Source organism: Physeter macrocephalus, chromosome 8, assembly GCF_002837175.3.
Source record: "Physeter macrocephalus isolate SW-GA chromosome 8, ASM283717v5, whole genome shotgun sequence".
NCBI classification, from domain to species: domain Eukaryota; kingdom Metazoa; phylum Chordata; class Mammalia; order Artiodactyla; family Physeteridae; genus Physeter; species Physeter macrocephalus.
In genome coordinates, this window is record NC_041221.1 from 42,428,944 (window position 1) to 42,453,039 (window position 24,096).

At 43.9% G+C, this 24,096-nt stretch overlaps 1 protein-coding gene across 1 annotated transcript in view; it reads left to right on the forward strand.

The window, feature by feature from the left end:
- PDZD2 (PDZ domain containing 2) overlaps positions 1 to 24,096 on the forward strand; it is a 404,981-nt gene that overhangs the window by 139,928 nt on the left and 240,957 nt on the right. The window contains exon 2 of the mRNA XM_024121943.3: positions 8,037 to 8,877. Coding sequence (XP_023977711.1) covers positions 8,402 to 8,877 — 476 coding nt within the window. The 5' untranslated portion in view covers positions 8,037 to 8,401. The remainder of the gene's footprint in view (positions 1 to 8,036; positions 8,878 to 24,096) is intronic.

Consider the following 24,096-nt stretch of genomic DNA (forward strand, 5'->3'; position numbering starts at 1 on the left):
CAAAGTGGACAGGATGGTCACATTAAAATGAGCAACCACAGTGACCTCGGGAAAGTCTTGCTGCCCACATAGAAGTCTCAGTCAGTTACCCATTTGGTAGACGGCAACTGTTTCAAAGTGTTGAATTGCCATTTCACAAATATGCACATTGCCTCATAAATGCCCTCTTTCCCCAATCGTCGTACCCTTTCAGAATCTAGAGGCCTAAATTCCAGATATATAATTAATCCAGAACTGCCCAACGCCTGACATTCTGAGTAAACAATCTTAAACTGCAAACGTACAAACTTGTTTCAGTATTTGAAGCCACAACAGATATAGTTTAGAAGTACATAGGAAGCGGAAATAATTTACAATATTCATTTTGGTTTTCTGGTCCCCAACTGTTTTCTTGCACTCATCTTGAGAGAAAAGATTCATGATGTTTCATGAATTTCTGCAATTTCTACTCATTCCCATTTTTTAAAAAATTTGAACAAATAGTCCATGTATTAGGACACAGAATATCTTCAAGCACTAGATTCTCAAACTAGCTGCCAGGTCATTCTTTTTCATTTCATTCATCTTTTTTTTCTTTTTTCCTACTCTTCAAGGGTCATCAGACCCAGAAACCAAAGGATCTGGGTCCTGTGTTGATGTGCGTTTCTCTCATTTGTCTAATTGAAGGCTGGACGTAGTAATCCCGGAGAGCCCCTCTAGGTCCTCACCTTCTTTAATTCTATGAGAACAGCTCTCCCATCCCCTAAAACCCCAGCACAGACCTTGGAAAGCCTCACTTTCCAGAATCCATTATGTGCCCGCAAATGTGCCACTTCACGGCCCTTCGCACACTGCGTTCAGTGATATCTTTCCCCAGCAGACCACAGCCTCCACGGGGCTGGTCATCATTTCTTCCCTGGCCTAGCACCATGCCTGGCACGGCTGATCCTTGCTGCATGAAACAAAGGCCGATCAAATTCTCCTTCTGTCTCATACACAGCCATTCTGCTAGTCTAGATCCAGTCATGTAGACAGTTAAACATTAGCCAGTATCTTGCTCTTCCAAAACATAAGCCGACCTAAAGGACTCACAATCATTTGACTTATCATGTTTCTCAATCAGTTGTAGGTTTGTCTGTTAACACCTGGGACTGCAGGTGGTGGACGGATTCATGCGGGTTTTTGCTCTTTAAGGGATAGAAACATGCCCTGTTTGTTGTTGTTGTTGTTTTTGGTGGTAGTGGTGGTGCCTCCATATCAAGGTAGGAACTCAGCGATAGCTGCTAATTGACAAAATAGAAGGGCTGATGTTAAAACACTCAGGATTATATTCTGGACCTTGAATTTGAGGGTTAAGAGTGAGTTAAAGCAACGCCTTCATTAGGGATTTTGTTCACCTGTAACAGAATGACGAATTAACAGGACTGAAGGTAGGGGCCTGTTTTTTCTCTCATGTAATAAGTCGGGAGGTAGAACACCTAGGGTTGGCACAGTGGCTCAAGGAAGTCAGGCCACTGTCTTATGGTTGGTCACAAGATGGCTACTAGAGCTCCAGCCATCACATGTGCATTTTAAGCATGAAAAAGGAAGAAAAAGAACTCTCATAAAAAATGAACCTCTCTGATAGACCCACCCAACAACTTCATGGGCCAAGACTATATGTTACGGCCACCCCTCTCTGAAGGAACACTAACAAATATAGTGTTTTGGCTGGGTACTTGTTCTTCAAACACAGATGGATTTCTGTTAGGGAAGAATAGAAGAGAAAGAATATCGTGTAGTCAACTAGCCACAGTTCCCTCCTGTGGTTCCTCAGACATACCCTTCTTTCCATATGTGGGATAGACTCTCTATTTTCAAGAGAGAAGGCTCTCAAGCCTCATAGAGTTAGCATATCAAGATTGGAGCCCTGGATCTCTGGGTGATATGTGGTCCTCTCCATCAGTTCTGGATATAACTCCTTGCAACTGAGCCCCGACACATCTAACCTGCAGTACTGGGAAAGGTGTACGATAGCTACTATAAAAACTCTCCTTTATAAAAGGAGGGATGGAAAACAAAGCAGTCACTGTCGTTAGCAATGACCAAATTCTCCTGGAATAGCAAGAGTCCAACCCCTCATTCCTGTGGCAGGAACTCCTGTTCCTTGCCCTCCATGGCCCTTGCCTCTCTCTGGGGGCTATTCCTCATTCATCGTTTCGCATGACCACTTCTGTTGTGGACATGGGGAGGACACCTTCTCTGGGGCTATACACATCACCAAACCTACTGCTCATTGATGTGAATTGCTGCAAATCAGGTTGGGGTCTTTTGGCAATAGAGTTCCCTCACAAACTTAGTAGGCTTCTGGTCAATTCCCGATGACTTGTTTCCTTTCCTTTCTAGTTCATGAGTTCTGCCCATGTCCCTAAATTTTAACTTAATGTATGCTACTTAACGTATGCTGCTGGCCATTGCTGAAACAGTGGCCTCCGGTGCTTGATCACATCTTTGGCAGCAGGCTTACAACCTCTGTCTGATAGGGCACCACTCGCCCCCTTCTAATCAAGCAGCCTGTCTCAGCCCTGCCAGGGTCTGAATGCAGGCCTCTCAGGAGACAGATTGCAGGCTGAATGTCAAGCGTGCCTTCCTTAGTAGAGTGGTATTTCTTCCCATCTCACTTGCCAGCTGAGGAGCTCAGGACTTTGCTGGCAGTGATAAAGCACCACCAATATTCTAAATTTTTCCTACCAGCTTCTCTAACACCACAGTCTCAGTCAACACATCTGTGACTTTCCACTGCACAGCAGCTGCCAGGTGAACCAAATATTTCATAGTACAGTGAGCGTCACCTTTCCAGCCTACAGTATCTAAGTCCTTGGCATCTCTCTCTGCCTCCCCGCCCTTGCTCATCTAGTTCCACATTTTAGGTTCTGGTACTTTTTTTTTTTTTTTTTTTTTTGTGGTACGCGGGCCTCTCACTGTTGTGGCCTCTCCTGTTGCGGAGCACAGGCTCCGGACACGCAGGCTCAGCGGCCATGGCTCACGGGCCCAGCCGCTCCGCGGCATGTGGGATCTTCCCGGACCGGGACACGAACCCGTGTCCCCTGCATCGGCAGGCGGACTCTCAACCACTGCGCCACCAGGGAAGCCCTAGGCGTGGGATCTTCCTGGACCGGGACATGAACCCGTGTCCCCTGCATCGGCAGGCGGACTCTCAACCACTGCGCCACCAGGGAAGCCCTAGGCTCTCTGTTTCTGTTATTTTTTCCGAGCCTTTAAAAAGTGCATGCTAACAGTATATCTCCCTGCAGTATTGTTGTGACAATTAAATAAGGGCATCGATGGAAAGTGCTCATTTAGAACAGGGTCTGACATGTGGTTATACTCAGAAAACATTAGCCATTAGCCAGTGTTGGTAAAATGGGGGCAGATGCTCTTGTTTTATAAGGTGGTTATGGGGATCAGAGGGAGAATGAATGAGACAGTGAGGAAGCAGCCAGCACAGGGGGAGGTTTCCCCTCACTCCCTCCTCGTAGCCATGCTCTCCTTGTCCTCTCTTACCTCTGCAGGCAGCTGAGCAGGCTCTGACCTCAGGGTCTTTGCACTTGCTGTCCCCTTGGCTGAGAACAGCCTTCCCAAAGATATTCTCTCACCTCCCGTCTCTCACTTTATTCAGGTCTCTTCCCAGAGGGGCCTTTCCTCATCCCCTCCTATGCCCATCCCTCTTTGTCCTCTGAGGCTACCCTAATTCTCTTCACAGTGCTAATCACCATCTGAAGTTACCGTATTTTATGTTTACTGATGACCCTTCATCAGATCACAGGCTTCATGGGGCTCTGTAGGAACGTTGTCTGTTTTGTTCAGGGCCCAGCCCGTGATGGGCACTCAGTGAACATCTGCGGAATGAATCAGTAGTAAATATTTAATCAACATTGGTTTCCTTTTAAAATGTGAGCATTTTCTAAAAGTCAAGAGAGGAGTCCTATCCAGGAGGAAGGAAGATTAGATGGAGGTTGAGGAATCTGAACTTAGCAGAGGTTCGAACAGGAGAACATTTAGAATCCAGGACAGCTGGAAGCAGGAGTTAGTCCAATAAGACAGTCCAGTGTCACCTGATTTTGAGGCAAGATCTGGATAAGCCAGAAGACCTTTTCACACCTCCTGCCAGGTTCAGGATTTAGCCTTGGATTTCAGGTGACTCTGAGTCTGTGACTTTGGGCAGTTGATTGTTTTCACTCAGTTCACTGTTTCTCTCCTTTTTTTTTTTTCCCCCATTATTGTCCCCCTCCTCTTACCCCGGAGAAAATTTTAATTTAATTTAAATTCTAACACAAGAAATTAAATACTAAGGAATAAGTGTTTGTCAGGTGGGATTGAGCTTTGCAGGGGACGTGGGGCATTAACCATTATAATATCTAAGTTTTGTGGGTAATGTCACCCTGCTGAGAAAACATGACTTAGCTAAAAGGGGATCCAAGAACTTTGGTCGATTCTAACACCACATTAGTAAATTACCTCGGGGACAGAAGCATTTGTTTTTAATGTTAAGGCTGTCAGCTTCAAGCTACTCAAAATTAATTTAAATTATCATGGTTGTTTGCTTGAGATAGGAAGCTAATTGGAGAATTATGTATGGTAGACAAAAGTGAACTGTACCATTGCAGCAGACCGCCATGTCCACAAATTCTACTCCCTGTTGAAGTGGATTGATCTTCAGGATGAGAAATTTTTAGACCTTTACACACATCAGCCATGGAGGGATGTTGTTATTTGTAACCATTTTCAGACTTCTGTGTCTTCTCTGGGTCAACATTCTGTTCACTGGAATAGGTGGTATTGGAACGTTTCATATTGGGATATTGTGGAAAAACCACACTTTTCACAGTAGTATTGTAAGATTGTGTGTCTTTGCATATGCCCGGAGTCATCTCAAAATGTTGCAGTGGATGGGAATGCTTCTACTTCCTTTATTTATAGAAAATCGCAGAAAAGGAGTTGATCAAATAGGGGGCTGGAAAGATTACTGGAAAATTCCTAATTATAGGTATGGAATTGACAGGTTATGTAGCCCATGAACACCTTAATAAGACTACATCTCTTTGGGGGTGTCTGTGCACTTGAAATAATTTTTCCTTTTCTGAAAACTCCTTCTCTGCCCTCACCACATTCAGGGCCAGAGGGTGGGCTCCCAGCAGCCATATATTGATACCTCATGACCCTGCCCCCTTGGCGATAACCAATTAGACTACTGATAGACAAATGATCCAGTCTGAGCCAATCGGCTTTGCTCACCTCCAATGTATTCATTAAAAACTTTTGAGCTGCAAAGAGCAGAAAACAACTCAAGGTACAGTTTAAAGGGTTTTGTTTTTTGTTTTTAGTTTTGTTTTGCTTTACCTTTTCTCTTTTTCTTTTTTTAAAATTTAAGTAGTTAAAATTTTCAAATGTAATGTATTATAAGAATTGATAAGGTCTTTCAGATCGAGGTGGGAGGGCAGTACAGCCCCATCTAGCATGGGTGAAACCCCGGATGCTGTGGGGAAGCTAGAGTATTCTCTCTCCCCAGTCTGGCCCCTCTGCCTTCTACCAGTCATCTTTATTTTATTTCTTGGCAGGATGACTTTCTTTGCTCCTGAGTTCACAGAGCAGGTAGAATATTGCCATCCGGAGGTCCTATTTCAAAAGTTATAGTTCCTGCCACACCCTGGAGACTAGATCCCTTCTCTCAAGGTCTCTCCATTCTCAGAGAAGATGTCTGTTCCAGATTGCATGAGATGCTCAGCCTGGGACCCATCAACAGGGGCTGGGGACTTATATTATGTGAACGTGGCTGTCAAGAATGTGCCTTCATTAATTCTGTTAAGAGGGTGGTCATAGACTTGTTACCCACTAATTTCCGTTTATTTATGCATCTCCCACTAAACTATGAATGCCTTCAAGACAAGGAATTTGCCTTTTTGATAGTATATTTTCAGTTCCAAGTTCAAGGTCTAGTTCTTAATAGATGTTCAGTAATACATGTTGCTTAAATACAAGTTGACATGGGGGAAAAAATTCTCTACTACTCTTAGGTTTGGTTCTCTTCAACCAGACTTATTTAATGAATATCTTACCCAAGATGTTTACTCTGTTTTCATATGTATGGAATCGCCTGAACTGTGACTAACGCCTTGGATCACCATCAAAATTTTAATTTTAAACCATCTTTAAAAAATTGTTTTAGGGACTTCCCTGGCAGTCCAGTGGTTAAGACTCTACGCTTCCACTGCAGAGGGCATGGGTTCTATCCCTGGTCTGGGAACTAAGATCCCGCATGCTGCAAAGCATGGCCAAAAAAAAAAAAAAATTGTTTTAAATTATTGAGTCTACAAGGTGACAGACACTGTGCTGAGGTAGGGAATGTATTGATGAACCAGACATTGCCACCATATTTGAGAACCTCTCTGTGGAGTATGAGAGAACTTAGAGATCATTTAGCTTAACTTTCTCATTTTACAGATGAGGAAACAGAGACTCAATCAGAGTTGTTAGGCCTGATGGAAAACGTTTTGATTTATTCATAAGATTTTAATACGTCTGTGTGGAGTTACTTTTCAGTGAAAGGTGTTACGTATTTTGGCCAAAGGAGACATTCAATTTTTGTCCATGTGTGGATTATCTTTTCTTTGATCTTGCCTTTCTTTTTAGTAGGCACATGATTATGTAGATGATATTTGCTAAGCTTTTGGTTTATTTCGAACCAATTAATAGCTGGCACTCAAGTTCTTTGGAAACTCACAACTTAACTCTATTGGAAATTTCTTTACGGTTACTGAGTATTAGTATTTATTATTGATGTGGCTTCTGACACCTCTCCCATTTATTATTATTCCTTGTTAAATCACTTCCTGAGAAGGCTCGAGAATGTTTTCCATCTTTGATGGCACAGTTTATATTGACTTTCTCTGGGTGAAAGTGAAGTTCTGAGAAGAGACTGAAAGGAGTCATTTTTCTGTGTTTACAGAGGACGGAGGTGAAAATCTCTTTGGTGGAGAAGGAGAACTGGCCATGAATTCAATTAACCTGTCGCCAAGGGGGGATGGATCGTGTGCCGGGCTCTGTGCACGTTCAGTGGTGGGGGATCATTGCCGCCCCCGCTGGGGAGCCGCACCTGCCACAGACGTGTGCAGCCCGGGGGGTGCATGGCTGTGTGAGCAGTGTGTCCAGGGCAAGCCAAGGAGGGGCCAGGGCTGCTCCCCCAAAAGCTTGGAGAAACATCTCTCTGCAGGAGATGGCTTTTGGGTTGGCCTAAGTGTAGGCTGCTTTCAACAGTTTACCAAAGAAAAAGAAGCGAGGCGACTAAAGCAATAGGCTGTAAAGGGACATGATGCCCTCTGAGTCTACATGATAAAGCCAGGACCCTCGGCTAAACTTAGGACTGGCGGTGGTCTAGGGGAGAGCCTGCATCTCTCTGCAGTGTTGACCGGCTCTTCTCCTCTTGGTAGCACTGTTAGAGCAGAGTTCTGGAATGCAGAGACCTCCTGTGCATACACTTGGGCTGATCAAGGCAAAAGGACATAGACTTGAACTTCCCAGGAATGTGAGTTCTTAAATATGTCCAGAACCCCTCTACAATCTTCCAGGGAGTCTTGTCACACAGAGCCTCCTGGGTGGATGTGAGTTTGATGGGGGTTGTCCTGGCAGAAGCCGTCTCATTTCCCTGCTGATCAGGGGAACTTCCTGGGGAAGGTCAGCATTCCGGAGGTTTCTTGTCTAAGGGAAGGGTGTGTGTGCGTGCGTGTGTATCTGCGTGTACAGGTGTGCCTTTGTGTGTATCTGTGTATCTTTGTATCTGTGTGTGTCTATATATGCATCTCTTTATCTGTGTATAACTGTGTATGTGCCTCTGTGTATGAGTGTGTGTGTGTACATGTGTGTGTGCACAGGGTGGAGGGAACAAAGCTGTGGAATGGGGAGGGGCATTAGGTTCCTGACTCAAAAAGCAAACACAGTCCTTCTGTAATACTCTCCTGCCGTGCAGGCTGTGTCAGAAGGCTCACTGTTGTGACCGGAATTTTTTGTTTTTCCTCTTCCAGGTGCGAACGAGTCCAGGGGAGGTAACCCTGTCGCTGCTGGTGGAACGCCTCATTTCCAGGTCCTTTGCACGGGCCCCGCTGTGAAATGAACCAAGCGCGGACGGGTCAGACACTTCCTTCCTTCCCTCATTGACACTCTGGGCCCAGCGATTGTTCCACTGTTGTTCTAATTGTGTCCCACCCTCCTCTTGCCAAAGCAAACAGCCAGAACTGGAGTAGGTGTTCCTTAGGCGTGTCTGCCAGCCTGAACATGAACACAGGCAAAGCTGAGGACAACCCGCGTTCCCGTGGGACGTGGGGCCCCGCAGGGCCCAGCCCCCAGGAGTAGGTCCTCTCATGATGTTGGCGTCTGGGAGTAGCCAACCATGCCCATCACCCAGGACAATGCTGGGCTGCACCTGCCCCTCCTCTACCAGTGGCTGCAGAACAGCCTGCGGGAGGGCGGGGCTGGGCCGGAGCAGCGCCTCTGCCAGGCGGCCATCCGGAAGCTGCAGGAGTACATCCAGCTGACCTTTGCTGTGGACGAGAGCGCGGTCCCACCTGACCACAGCCCCCCGGGGATGGAGATCTGTACTGTGTACCTCGCCAAGGAGCTGGGGGACGCAGAGACCGTGGGCCTCAGTTTTGGGAACATCCCTGTTTTCGGGGACTACGGAGAAAAGCGCAGAGGGGGCAAGAAGAGGAAAACCCACCAGGGCCCCGTGCTGGATGTGGGCTGCATCTGGGTGACAGAGCTGAGGAAAAACAGCCCGGCAGGGAAGAGTGGGAAAGTTCGGCTGCGGGATGAGGTCCTCTCCCTGAATGGGCAGCTGATGGTCGGAGTTGATGTCACTGGGGCCAGGTGAGTGGGGAGTGCCAGCTGGCCTAGGGGCAGGATGCGGAACCCTTGTGGTTCGCTTCTGCCTGACGCTGGGATCGGCAGCGGCTGAGGGTTGTGAGTCCTACTGTGGTGATTAGCCAGTGGCATTGATCTTACAGAGGGAAAATACACGCTCTAAGTGGAAGTTTTTTGGTATTTATATGTTTCTTTTTTTGCTTCCTTATCTCTTAGAAGACTCAGGCTCAAAGTTTCTCCTTTTTCCTTGAAACTTGGGTTAGAAAGAAGAGAAACAGTGCATGATAAGAGTATGAGAAATGTCACATTGAGTTACACCCTCTTTTCCATTCAACCTAGCATCTCACCTCTAATCGGAACAACAAAGATTAGGTCCTGGTTATGTTTCCATCTGCCTGTCCCGTATCACCTTTGTCACAGACTCACAGTCTAGAAGACCCTTGAGATGCTTAGAAATGTCTTTAGACCATCCCCCACCCCGCCAGTTTCCCCATCCTGGGAGATCCATTTGGATCTTATCTGAATGAACATACTTCTGTTTTCTACCCATGTGACAACCTACCATGGCAGTAAGTTACGATTGGACTGTTCTGTTGTTTTCTGGGTGAGTTAGGGTCTCTAAGACCACTCTCAGCTTCAGTGATTTACTCGGGGAACTCACAGAGCTCAGAAAAGCTATTATACTCACGGTTACAGTTTATCACAATGAAAGGAATCAGATTAAAATCAGCAAAGGTAAAGGTTGCATAGAGTAGAGTCCAGGAGAGACCAGGAACAAGCTTCCAGTTGTCCTCTCCTAGCAGAGCTGTACAGAAGCACTCAATTCCCTCAGCAATGATGTGTGACAACACTTAACGGAGCATTGTTAACCAGGGGAGTTTGCCCAAGCCTTGGCGTCCAGGGTTTTTATTGGGGGTCGGTCACACAAGCACTCCATGCCTGTGTAGCTGACCTTAGTTACTAAGTATCCAGTCCTTCCAGACGCCAGACTAGTAACACATGGCCCAAAGCCTCCATCATAGATCACATTATTAGCATAAACTATCTGGTGTGGCCCAAGGCCCCAGGTATACAAAGATACCCTTATCAGGCAGGATATTTCAAGAACTTAGACGTTACCTCCCAGGAGCTGGTCAAGGGACATTCCTTTCTTTGGAATGCACAGGTATTGAATACCCCAAACCTGCCAAGTTAATCCATTACTGCACACCAGGGTTTTAACGATGGGTATATATGAAAGAGACAGGAAAAGAGAAGTTTGAAGCTATTCTGAGATGCGTAAGTTTTGTCAAGCCTTCAGGGGCTCCTGTGAGGATGTCTCCTGTATCCCAGAAGGAGAGAATCATAGAGAGAAGGGCACCTTGGAAATCATGGTGACCTTTTGATGGGGGATACATCTAACCCGAGAAGACCTTGAAGAGAGAAAAACAGTGCAAAAATACCTTGACTTCAATCTTTTCCTTCCCTTCTGTCTCCTACCAGAGCTTCCCATCAATGGGAATCAGCCAGGGGCAAGGGATCCCACTGATGTTGTTCATATGTGTGAGCCTCCTGGGACAAAAGGCAGGGTAGAAAAGGGTGGAGAGTGGATATGGGGCGAGGGGGTCAAACAAGAAGTCATTAGGCACATGCAACATGGTCTGAGTTTAAATGAGCCAGTTCATGGAAAGGACATAGCACAGGGCTGGCTGGTTGATGTGAGTACTTACTCAGTAGACACTTTCACCAGTATTTCCTTTGGGTTGCCTCTTGGACTGATGGGATGCTCTTGGCTAATGGCTGAGTGCCTAACTGGCAGTTACTGGGAGACGCTGCTCACTTTCAAGGAGTGATGTTGCAGATAAATGTTTTTATTTGGGATTAGAGATTGCTCTTAGCAAAGAAGCAACGCTGACCACCATAGCACTCAAGATGCTACAAGGACTTGATAAGGTGACTCTAGTCCCTGGTGGCGGGTTCCTGAGGGTTAGAAGTGGGGGTCACTATGAGGCAGCCCTTTCAAAGCTATTCTTGAATGTCCTCATCATTTGCAGCTGTCTGATTTGAAGGGAGTGGGTTTGGATGGAGAGGTAGAAGGAGGAGCATGGAGGGCACATCCAGCAGGAGAGTGCTGTGTCAGGAGCTGCAGTTCTGAAGCCAGACGACACCGGGGCTGCCTCCCCAGGTTTCCCCACTTACCAGCTGGTCGACCTTGGGAAAATCACCCCTCTCAGACTCTGATTTCCCATCTGTGAAATAAGAACAAAATATCTATTGATGCCAATGACTAAATGATGAAGTAATGCACATGTAGGGCTTAGTACTATGTCTAGTACAATAAATAGTGCTCAATAAAAGCATCAGGATGACTATTGTACATGGAGAGTGTTTGGGAAGACTGGGATTTTCTTATCCAAGAGATTGGTGGAGTCTTTAGGACATTGGAGAAAGTCTTCCCACACTTGGGAAATGTCCTTTATCTGTTTAGGAAGCTCTTCTCTTGTACTGCTTAAGGCTGTGGAGTCTTTAAGAGGCAAAGTTTTCTGTCCCAGGCTCTGGAAGTATATCTGGCCCTGGAATAAGATGGTTTTACAGCTACAGGGGAGGATTCCTTGGTGATTTTAATTTACTCGTTGGAGCAAGTGATAGGATGATGCCATTTTGCAAAGAAAGAAGACACAGAAGAATAGAAAGGTGATGGGCCCAGGGTCATGAGAAGATGGAACACAGCACTAGCCTCTTTCATGGAAGCTCTGAGGAAGGAGCAAGCACGATGTGAAGGAAGAAGCAGTAGGACTGAACCTGGGATTCTGGGTTCTCTCCACAGGTCTTCTGGAAACTAGCTTTGAGACCCTGGGTAAGTGTGTCAGGGTAGTGGAGTGGGGGCGGGAAGGAAGTTAGCCGCCTTTGCTAACATATTAGGAGAGATCTGTGAAACATTTCACTTGGGCCACCTGAGCTGGTGTTTTGGTTCACAGAAGCCCACAGGGGTGAAGTGGTGTTCCCGGGATGCCCGGCCAGTGATAACTGGCAGAGCCGACTCTCATTTTCCCTCTGCTGACTCCCAGCTGGACACCCGATCCAGGGCACCACTCCACCTAGTGTGGTCAGGAGGAAACATTCAGGCAGGTGTGGCCGGTTGGCATCTGGGCTAAAATAGCTGAAGATGAGGAGCTTGGGGAACGGAAATAGGAAAAAGGTCAAGGAACAGGCCTGTGGGTGTTCTAAAATGTGCCTGGGATTTGTTTGAATCAAGCATGGTAAGACCTGCAGACAGGGAAGTGACTGTCTTGAAGGAAGAAGTTCATGCTCACAGATCCCTAGAAACAGGAGGCACAGCACGCTGTGCAGGGCCACAGGGGGAAGCACCGGCGTCGGTCAGGAGGCAGAGCTGGGAGAGGGGAAAGCATGGCCCAAAGCCTTTATTGGAGGTTTCAAGGGATGGATTGGGCGAGGCATGGTAGGTACACTGAGTAATCCTAGGATAGGATAGTTTGAGTAATTTTGGCAGGCTCTGAGCTATACGAGTGGTCTCTAGTTGTCCACTACCTGACCCCAGGTGATTTAGACAGGGGAGTATGGGCTTGATGTGTGAGAATTTGATAAAGAAGACAGCTGGGGTGTGGGCTCTGGGCTGGTTGGTTAGTATAGCAAAGGCACAGTCCCAGGGGAATTGTTTGCTATATCTAGGAATTAGCTGGCCCCAGGGTGGTTGTGGAGAGGGGACGGGGGAGGCAGTCTCTCCAGGATCAAGGCCCCAAATGCCAGAGCATCAAGAATACAGAAACTAAGGAAACAGTTAATGTACTGGGCTTCTAGGAATTTTCCATGGCTAAGGAAGTAAATCCTCCAAACATAACTTTTCTACTAGTGAATAGTTATGGCTCTGAACTTCCCTTCTCTGATGGGGCTATTGTGTGTGTGCTGGATGATGAAGGGCCAGGTAAGGGAAGGTCTACCCAGAACCCCTCAGATGTAGGGGTAGGAGAAGGAGAAGACCAAGACCCTCTGCTTGGTCTTCAAGACAGTATGAAAGTGAATCAAGTAACGAGGCAAGGGCTCCTGGAGTCCTGACTTCCCAATACCCATAACAACCAGCAAGTTCACAAGACAGGAGAGAAAGAGACAAGGTCGATTTTTCAAGATTCACTCCTTAGTTCTCTGGCATAATTATAAGAAATGCTGTTTATTGAGCAGTTGCTACCATAGGGACACTGCCACCCACTGTGATTTAATATATACCACAACTTTATAAAGGACAGCTTTAGATGAGAACCTTGCCCACAGAGAGGTCATGTAACTCGTCCAAGGTCACCTAAGAAAGCAAGAACCAGATGTGAACTTGGGTCTAGCTGCCACCACATTCTGTGTTCCTAACTTCTGTGCTGTACTACCTCAAGTCTGCACCAGAGTTATCCTTTGGTCCTTGTCACCTTTACTTGCAAGCAACAGATCTCAGGTGTCAGTACACTAACTTCCCTCCCCCCACCCCACCGACATAATAAGCCATCCACAATATCACTTGGAATTACAATAGGGCGCACTCTTTTGGACAATCGATTCTGTTCCTTCTCTTGAGTTTGATTTAGAATCCAGAACTCCCTTAGATGATGTTATGGGGTGAATCGTATGTCCCACCCCCCAAATTCACACGTTGAAGTCCTAACCCCCCAGAACCTCAGAATGTGGCCTTATTTGGAAATAGGGTCATTGCAGATGTAATTAGTTAAGATGAGGTCTTATGGGAGTAAGGTGACCCCCGATCTAATAGGACTAGTGTCCTTATAAAAAGGGCAGATCTGGGGATAGACACGCACGCAGGGAGAATGCCATGTGAAGGTTGGCATCTTGCTGCCGCAAGCCAAGGAATTACCAGAAGCTAAGAGAGGGACCTGGAACAGATATTTCTCCAGTACTCAGAGGGAGCATAGCTCTGCCAACACCTTGATCTTGGACTTTTAGCATCCAGAACTATACAACACATTTCTGTTGCTTAGGCCACTTGGTTTGTGGTACTTTATTTTGACAGCTCTAGCAAACTAATGTACATGATATTTTGACCCTGTCACCTATGGCTAGTCAGTTATTCAGGCAATTTCCTCCCTGTCAAGGTCACTCTGGAAACTTTAGAGCACTGTGGATGTTTTCGGAAGAGAACACTCTGAAGATCGCGTGTGTGCTAAGCATGGGAGAAGCAGGTGCCAAATGTTGAAGATGAGGTCATGGTTGGCTTATTTTGAAAATTCGTTTAGGGTCAATTTGGAAAGTTCATCCCTGGGGGAAGAGCAGAGAATTCACAGCCATGGGTTTGACACCCTTCTGCACCCCAGAACCAGTTCCAAAGCTTAACCTGTGACTGTCCCAAAATTGCAGATCCCTTTCTGCTTTTTCCCTGACTGACAATCACGAGGTCGGCAGTTTGCTTCCAGCATCCCCAAGTAGCGCTGGGAACCCCTCATTCTTTTGAGTGGTAACAGCATCCTCGCAGAGTGAACTTCTAGAAAACTTTCTGAGACGGCAAGGGATACCAGTAACGTTCAACGTCACATGCCCCATCTGTCAGGCGTAGCTGGTAACACATGGAGGAAAGTTTTTGTCTGAGACTCTATCACACCTACTCTGGGGAAGATGAGATTTTCTGGAATGTTCTGTATATGTCTTTTTGGCGTCGGGAGACCTGGGAAGGTTTTTTAGATGATTTCCTGCAAGGAATACTTTGTAACCCCATTCCCTCCCTCCCTCCCTCCCTCCCTCCCTCCCTCCCTCCCCTAGCTTTCTATAAGTAAACCAGATCTGTTCCCTGAGGACAGATTGTTCCAAATTGGTAACAAAATGTGGAATTAATTAAAACACAACCCACACACCAAAACAAAAACAAGTAGCCTTTTCTGAAAAGTAAAAGGGCCCATGTTCCACTTAAAATGTATTTTTCAGGATGTGAACCTCAAGTGGACTTTTTTGTACCTTAATACATATGAGCAGGGCACAGAGCAAAGAACAGGGGCCTCAGAGAGGTGGACCTGGCTTCCAGCCCCACTTATTGGCTGTGTGGTAAGGTTACCTCAGCCATGGGAGGTTGATGCTTTCCCCAACAGGGTCATTTAATGGATGAGATAAGATGATTTATTTAATGTACTGTATAGGCCTCTGGCACATGGTAGATGTTCAAAGGTAGCTTTTAACACCCTTCCTGGTTGGCCTCAGGCAACCTGACCCCAGGGCACAGCATGAACCGAGAAAAAGCCTTTGAGTTTGAGGGGCAGAGAAGAGCCTAAAACTCTGGCAGTTTGCTCAGCAGGAAAGGGGATAATCTTCAGCCCAGAAACCGGGGTGATGTTCAAATACTGAGCGACCTGTGTGGCATGGGTACCAGCCTGTAGGAAAGGATGCTAGTGCATCCTGGCGCCCCCCAGAGCCAGACTGCACCTTTGAGTTACTGGGGTGTGAGATACATATGTGGTCCCAGGAGAGGGGGCAGGGTGCTGGGCTGGCAGGAGGACCTGGGGAGCTCAGGGCGATTGGCCAGCTGGTACAGGGGCGTTACTACCAGGAGAACTAGCTGAATATCAGCCCTGGCCAGAGGTAACCTTCAGCACAGTACTAACTGCGTGTAAAGTTAAATTTAGAGTCGTTACAAGCTCAGACACCGGTTACCCATGGCAACCCTGAGTTCTCTCTAGGTTATAGCAGATTTTAAACAGAGTGTCAGGAGGCTGCTAGAAGGTGTTACTTGGAGAAATGACTGCAGGTAGTGATGCAGGAGATTGCAGGAAGGAAGAATTGCCAATTATAGCTTTATAATATAGTCTCTGGGGACATTACGCAGAGGGTCCTGCTTACCTGAATACTGTGCCCAAAGGCACCAGTGCTCTATTCAGGACTGTATATATAGTAAGAGGTAGTCATCATGATGACCTAGAACATTCAGGAAAGGTTAAATTATATTAGTTTTCCATTTAAGAAGCCAGAGAGGCGTGTAATACACTTCAGAAAGATTCCATTACAGAAGGTTAAAAGGAAAACAAATTTCAGCATTTAAAATTCAATTATCTGGAAAAGTCGTCACGTGGAATAGCCCATTCCCCGAGGATGCAGCGTCAATGGAGCGTTACAGGACCTTACATTCGTGCCCACTTCATTCTTCTCAGCCTGCTTTCCCCACATGCTATTGCATTTTATGTCTTGTTTTCTGGAAGGTAGCCCAGAGTTCATCCAAGTCCTATTTTATCATCGTACCAAGCAGGAAACTGAGGCTCCAGGAGGTGGTTTCCTGGGGTCACGAATCTTCTTAAGAGAAGAGCAAGGACCAGAATTCAGGGCCTCTGGCTCAAATTCTAGAACTTTTTCTTTAACGCTACGAACAGTAACCAATGAAATTAGAAAAAATTTGTTTTGCACTTTACTGTTGACTGTAAGAAACAAATAGAAAATCAAGTTTTTCTACATATTTCTACACCCATTCTCTAAATGGATGGTAGTTACATCTAGAACCTTCCTTCTCACCAAGAGTTTAACTTGAAGCAGCTTCATAAATGTGTAATTGATGACCCTTGGACTGAACTTTCCCTCAGGTCTTCCAAGCACCTTCGGGGCAAGGCTGTAGACCATCTTCTGCCATCGCCTGCCCTCTTGTGGTTGGAGTCGAGCATGGTGCTGGGCATTTTTAGTCAAGCTTATTATTCATTCGGATGTGTGGGTTTCTCAACTGTAGGGTTAGGGTGATGTTCTCAGCCTTCAGAGCTCTCTCTAGAATGGGAACATCTGCGCCATCCCTCAGCAGAAAGGGACTCAGGCATCGTCCCTCTCCTCTTTGGTACCTGGTGTCCTCGTACTGCCCCCAGGAGGTGCCCCATCCCTGCTCCCCCCATGGCATGCCCTCCTAACTCTCACAGCCCCGGTCCCCTACAAGTAGGTAAGTAGCTGATCTGATAAGCCCACTCGTGCTTAGCTCTTGGCGAAGGATGGTGGGGGGAAGTTGTCCTTCCCCAGCCCAGCTTGAGCCCCCTGGAATCAGAAAGCCTCAGGGAAGGGTGAGTAGTCGGGCAATGTCAAACACTCCGCCAGCCAATGGGGTGGATTTCTTTAGAAACCTAGCTTCTTTGGCGAGCCCTCAATTACAGCCTGCAGGCAACTCCAGGGCCACTTACAGAGCAGCTTTTCAAGGTCTGTTTGTTCTTGTGAGGGAAAAGATTACATTAAAGGAGCCACTTTTCATGATTTAAAAGTGGGTGAGGTTGCAGAGCTCCATCCAGAGATGCTCTTTCATTTCATCCTAGTGACCTGCTTCTCCTGGTACACCCATCAGAGCCACTGCTGGGGGACTGACTTCAGCCATGGGAGATGGAAAACCCAAATCTCCCACTTGAGACACTCGCTTTGAAACTCTTAGCATTATTTTTGAGAATTGTTGTAACTGTAAACCATAAAGAAGAAAAAAGGATTAGATCATCTCAGTGTGATTATAGTCCTACCAGCCTGACTTCATACCCTTCTCTCTCTGGGCACTCCTGGGCCATATTCAAGAATTTTGACTTCTACTTCATTTTTACGTCCAGGTATTAAATAAGTGATAAGCATTTTTATTCGCTCATTTTGAGCACCAGATGCCCTCAAGAGTTTTTCTTTTCCAAAAGGTCATTGTCCAAACTTCAGCACCTGTTTCGATCGTTGTTCCTCTCTAGTCTTCTGGAGTGCAGGCAGGTAACCTTGTGGCCTGGCTTCGCTGATCCTAATTAACCCGTTTGCCAAGCACAGAGGTTCGGAGACTTGAACTCCTGTCTTTTGGTGTTGGACTATGGGTTACTGCCTTCTCCTGGATGGGAATAAAATCTGATATTTTCAGAATCTGTGTGTGTGTGTGTGTGTGTGTGTGTGTGTGTGTGTGTCTTCTGTGCAATTTATAATAAAACATGGGTTTTCAACAGTTACATAGATTTCTTCATGAGCTTCTTTTTTGATATATGATCTTCCTCCAAAGATTTTGAGGGTATGAGTTTAAGTTATATTATTTTAAATAAATGGTCGTGGAGAAGTGCCTTCTAGTGGCATTTTGGATGACTGGGCTTTCCAATGTTGAAATGGACAGAGCAACCCCCAGGTTGAGTATCCGGGTCCTTTGTACCCCTGAGCCACAGAAACCTGGATACAGGGGTATCAGCGATGGTCTAATAGCTGATTCATCCCCATGTTATCTCATTCAGGGTTCTTTCTTCACCAGAGAAAGGATGATTCTATCATTTACAATGTCTCTTGGGCTTAAATTTAGCCATTGGGGAGGTGGGGGAGGGAAAGGGAGGACTGAGCTATTTCCAAGGCTGAAGTGCATATTTGTTCGCCCTTAAGCTGGACTTGAAGGTTAGACCATTTAAATGGAGCTAGCATTTATTAAGAAACTTTTGACCTTTGGGATCACAGATATGTTTTCACAAATGTCCCTGAAGGAGGTCTGAACTGTTATCAGGGGAAGAGGAAGTAGGTGTCCTTCTTAAAAATTCAAGCTCCATTAAATACAGGTCTCTGTCAAATTGCATGGCAAGTCTTGAGGGTTTTCCCTGACTCAAGGGTTTTATTTAGTCCAGATGTCCATTCCCATGAGGTTCTTGTCTGACCCAGCAGAATAGGTAGAGAGGACTTAAATGGCAGTCACCAGAAATGGTTCGTGCTTGAGAAAGTTCGTCATCCAGGTGGGATGAGAAGAAGATCCATGGGGTGAGGGAAAAAATTATTAACATCTCAAGATATATTTTTATCTTAAAAAAATAAGAAATTGAGCTTGGCTAATATTTTAGATATGGATTGACACTGGCATCCTTATTCAATCTGTATGTCAGAGGATCCCATGTCCTGTGTGGTATGTGACATGTCCTGAGGGAAGAAGAGGTGATCCACAAAGGTCCTCTCACCGATTAATTGAACTTTGACTCATTTCAAGGAAATATAGTTTATGTAGGCTCACTCAGTGAAGTAGGCTTATGAATTAAAGCACGTATTTTGTAGGATTTAAATTAACTTTACCAAATGAACAGATAAAGTAAAATTCTTGAGGGGATAAAAAGAGGGTTAAAAATAATTAATGCAGGTGTAAGCAAACCATAAGAAAATGGCTGGGTTGACCCTTTTTTTACCACTGGTATGTGCTCAACCACATTATAAGGTAAACTGACGACGATCTATTCAGAGTGACAAGAAGTCAGACAAAAAATTAAAATTCAAAGCTATCAAGAGACTATGTGAAATACAAATTTTCAGCCTCTATTAGTAAAGAAAAACCTCACCGTAAGCATAGATTATACCTTGAGATAATCCCTAATGATGGTAGGAAGTCATGATAATTAGCAAGATATTTAAAATCTAAATATCCACCACATGAATACAAATAGTGTTAAATGTTTTAGCAATGTTTAAAATTATGCAATACTAAATCTAGTCCAGAATTTTAGTAAACTGAATATTTTAGGAGCCTATTTGGAATTTCTTTTTACTTAATGGCTTAAGGCAAAATGTCACATGCCATTAGGAAAACCCTCATTCTCACTGATGTGGTAAAAATAGCTAAAATAATACATAGAAGACAATATAGCTACAAAATAAAATGCCTGATTTTGTCAGCAAATTCTACTAAAAGGTACACAGAAACATTGCTGAAGTTTTAAAGAAACAGTATGCCATGTGGCAGTTTGCTGTATGGTTTGAGAAAAGTACGGCTGTTTCTCACATGTTCCAAATAAGGGTATTTGCTTGGTTCTGCTTCACTAGTGCAATAGGACACCTACTTACGCATGAGTCACTAAAGAAAAGAGGTACCAGAAAGGATATATTTTCAAAAGGCAGTGACTTCGTTAGTTAAAATAATGCTTTCTGGGGAAATTATATAAGGTAACAGCTGCTTTGATTAGAATTTTAAATTCAGGGTAAGGTTATAAAAATAGGTCAGAACATGAAACTGATTCACTGCATTGGTCCTAGGAAAGTTGATACAGCCAAGAAGCTAAAGACAGAAGTGCCCAAAATGCTAAAGAATGTCATCAGTATGGTTAATTTTGTAAAAATAAGACTTTTAAAATTAGTAGAATTTTTACTCTTCTCTGTAATAAGATGGGGAATGACCATGGAAATGTTTTACTCTGTAGAGGTCTGATGTTTATCTTGAGGCAATGCATTTAGAGTCATCCAACTTAAAGATGGCTGTGCAGTTTGTTTCTTCTACAAAAAAGACAGTTGTTTCAAATTTACCCACTTTATCTATGAACAAGTGGTTCTCAATGGCCTGCTTCCTGGAGGCTATTTTTTTAAAATTTTTTATTGGAGTATAGTTGCTTTACAATGTTAGTTTCTGCTGTACAGCAACGTGAATCAATTATACGTATACATATATCCCCTATTTTTTAGGTTTCCTTCCCATGTAGGTCACCACAGAGCGTTGAGTAAAGTTCCCTGTGCTATACAGTAGGTTCTCATTAGTGATCTATTTTATACATAGTAGTATATATGTATCAGTCCTAATCTCCCAATTCATCTCACCCCCTGCTTCCCCTCCTTGGTATCCATGAGTTTGTTCTATACATCTGTGTCTCTATTTCTGCTTTGCAAGTAAGTTCATTTGTACCATTTTTCTAGATTCCACATATAAGCAATATTATACGATATTTGTTGTTCTCCTTCTGACTTACTTCACTCTGTATGACAGTCTGTAGGTCTATTCACATCATCCATATCAAATGGCCCTATTTCCTTCCTTTTTATGGCTGAGTAATAGTCTATTGTTTATATGTACCACATCTTCTTTATGCATTCCTCTGTTGATGGACACTTAGGTTGTTTCCATGTCCTGGCTATTGTAAATAGTGCTGCAATGAACATTGGGGTGCATGTATCTTTTTGAATTATGGTTTTCTCTGAGTATATGCCCAGGAGTTGGAATGCTGGGTCATATGGTAGTTCTATTTTTAGTTTTTTGAGGAACCGCCTACTGTTCTCCATAGTGGCTGTATCAATTTTCATTCCCACCAACAATGTAGGAGGGTTCCCTTTTCTCCACATGTACTGTTTGTAGATTTTTTTTGGTGGTGGCCATTCTGACTGGTGTGAGGTGATACCTCATTGCAGTTTTGATTTGCATTTCTCTAATAATTAGTGATGTTGAGCACTAATTATTAGTGCCTCATATGCCTCTTGGCCCTCTGTATGTCTTTTTGGAGAAATGTCTCTTTAGATCTTCCTCCCATTTTCTGACTGGGTTATTTGTTTTTTTGACATTGAACTGCATGAGCTGTTTGTATATTTTGGCGATCAATTCCTTGTCAGTTGCTTTGTTTGCAAATGTTTTCTCCCATTCTGAGGGCTGTCTTTTCATTCTGTTTATGGTTTCCTTTGCTGTGCAAAAGCTTTTAAGTTTCATTAGATCTCATTTGTTTATTTTTGTTTTAATTTTCATTACTCAAAGAGGTGGATCAGAAAAGATCTTTCTGCAATTTATGTCAAAGAGTGTTCTGCCTATGCTTTCCTCTAAGAGTTTTATACTGTCCAACCTTACATTTAGGTCTTTGATCCATTTTGAGTTTATTTTTGTGTATGGTGTTAGGCAGTGTTCTAATTTCATTCTTTTACATGTACCTGTCCAGTTTTCTCAGCAATGTTTTCCTCTAAGAGTTTGATAGTGTCTGGCCTTACATTTAGGTCTTTAACCCATTTTGAGTTTATTCTTGTGTGTGGTGTTAGGGATTGTTCTAATTTCATACTTTTACATGTAGCTGTCCAGTTTTCCCAGCACCACTTATTGAAGAGGCTGTCTTTTCTCCACTGTATATCCTTCCCTCCTTTATCAAAGATAAGGTGACCATATGTGTGTGGGTTTATCTCTGGGCTTTCTATCCTGTTCCATTGATCTATATTTCTGTTTTTGTGCCAGTACCATACTGTCTTGATTACTGTAGCTTTGTAGTATAGTCTGAAGTCAGGGAGCCTGATTCCTCCAGCTCCATTTTTCTTTCTCAAGACTTCTTTGGCTATTTGGGGTCTTTTGTATTTCCATACAAATTGTAAAATTTTTTGGTCTAATTCTGTGAAAAATGCCATTGGTAATTTGATAGGGATTGCATTGAATCTGCAGATTGCTTTGGGTAGGATAGTCATTTTCACAATATTGATTCTTCCGATCCAAGTACATGGTATATCTCTCCATCTGTTTGTGTTGTCTTTGATTTCTTTCATCAGTATCTTATCGTTTTCTGAGTACAGGTCTTTCACCTCCTTAGGTAGGTTTATTCCTAGGTATTTTATTCTTTTTGTTGCGGTGGTAAATGGGATTGTTTCCTTAATTTCTCTTTCTAATCTTTCCTTGTTAGTGTATAGGAATGCAAGAGATTTCTGTGTATTAATTTTGTATCCTGCAACTTTTCCAAATTCATTGATTAGCTCTAGTAGTTTTCTCATAGCATCTTTCGGGTTTTCTATGTATAGTCATGTCATCTGCAAACAGTGACAGTTTTACTTCTTCTTTTCCAATTTGTATTCCTTTTATTTTTTTCTTCCCTGATTGCAGTGGCTAGGACTTCCAAAACTAAGTAGAATAAAAGTGGTGAGAGTGGACATTCTTGTCTTTTTCCTGATCTTAGAGGAAATGCTTGCAGTTTTTCACCATTGAGAAGATGTTTGCTGTGAGTTTGTCATATATGGCCTTTATTATGTTGAAGTAGGTTCCCTCTATGCCCACTTTCTGGAGAGTTTTTATCATAAATGGGTGTTGAATTTGTCAAAAGCTTTTTCTGCATCTATTGAGATGGTCGTATGGCTTTTATTCTTCAGTTTGTTAATATGGTGTATCACATTGATTGATTTACTTGTATTAAAGAATCCTTGCATCACTGGGATAAATCCCACTTGATCATGGCATATGATCCTTTTAATGTGTTGTTGGAGTCTGTTTGCTAGTATTTTGTTGAGGATTTTTGTGTCTATGCTCATCAGTGATATTGGCTTGTAGTTTTCTTTCTTGTGACATCTTTGTCTGGTTTTGGTATCAGGGTGATGGTGGCCTCATAGAATGAGCTTGGGAGTGTTCCTTCTTCTGTGATTTTTTGGAAGGAGTTGAGAAGAATAGGTGTTAGCTCTTCTCTAAATGTTTGACAGAATTTGCCTGTGAAGCCATATGGTCCTGGACTTTTGTTTGTTGGAAGATTTTTAATTACAGTTTCAATTTCATTATTTGTGATTGGTCTGTTCATATTTTCTGTTTCTTCCTGGTTCAGTCCTGGAGGCTTATACCTTTCTAAGAATTTGTCCATTTCTTCCAGGTTGTCCATTTTATTGGCATATAATTGTTTGTAGTATTCTCTTATGATGCTTTGTTTTTCTGTGGTGTCGGTTGTAACTTCTCCTTTTTCATTTCTAATTTTATTGATTTGAGTCCTCTCCCTATTTTTCGTGATGAGGCTAGCTAAAGGTTTATCAATTTTGTTTATCAAGTCAAAAAACAAGCTTTTAGTTTCATTGATCTTTGCTATTGTTTTCTTCATTTCTATCTCATTTGTTTCTGCTCTGATCTTTATGATTTCTTTCCTTCTACTAGCTTTGGGTTTTGTTTGTTCTTTCTTTAGTTGCTTTAGGTGTAAGGTTAGGTTATTTATATGAGATTTTTCTTGTTTCTTGAGGTGAGATTGTACTGCTATAAACTTGCGTATTAGAACTGTTTTTGCTGCGTCGCATAGGTTTTGAGTCATTGTGTTTTCATTGTCATTTGTTTCTTCGAATTTTTTGATTTCCTCTTTGATTTCTTCAGTGATCCATTGGTTATTTTGTAGCATATTGTTTAGCCTCCATGTGTTTGTATTTTTTACAGTTTTTTCCTGTAATTGATTTCTTTATTTTTTGAATTAATTAATTAATTAAATTTTATTTTTTTGGCTGCGTTGGGTCTTTGTCGCTACGCATGGGATTTCTCTAGTTGCAGCGAGTGGGGGCTGCTGTTTGTCTTGGTGCACAGCCTTCTCATTGCAGTGGCTTCTCTTGTTTCAGAGCATGGGCTCTAGGTGCGTGGGCTTCAGTAGTTGTGGCACGTGGGCTCAGTAGTTATGGCTCTCAGGGTCTAGAGCGCAGGCTCAGTAGTTGCGGCACACAGGCTTAGTCGCTCCACGGCATGTGGGATCTTCCCAGACCAGGGCTCGAACCTGTGTCCCCTGCATTAGCAGGTGGATTCTTAACCACTGCACCACCAGGGAAGTCCCTGTAATTGATTTCTAATCTCATAGC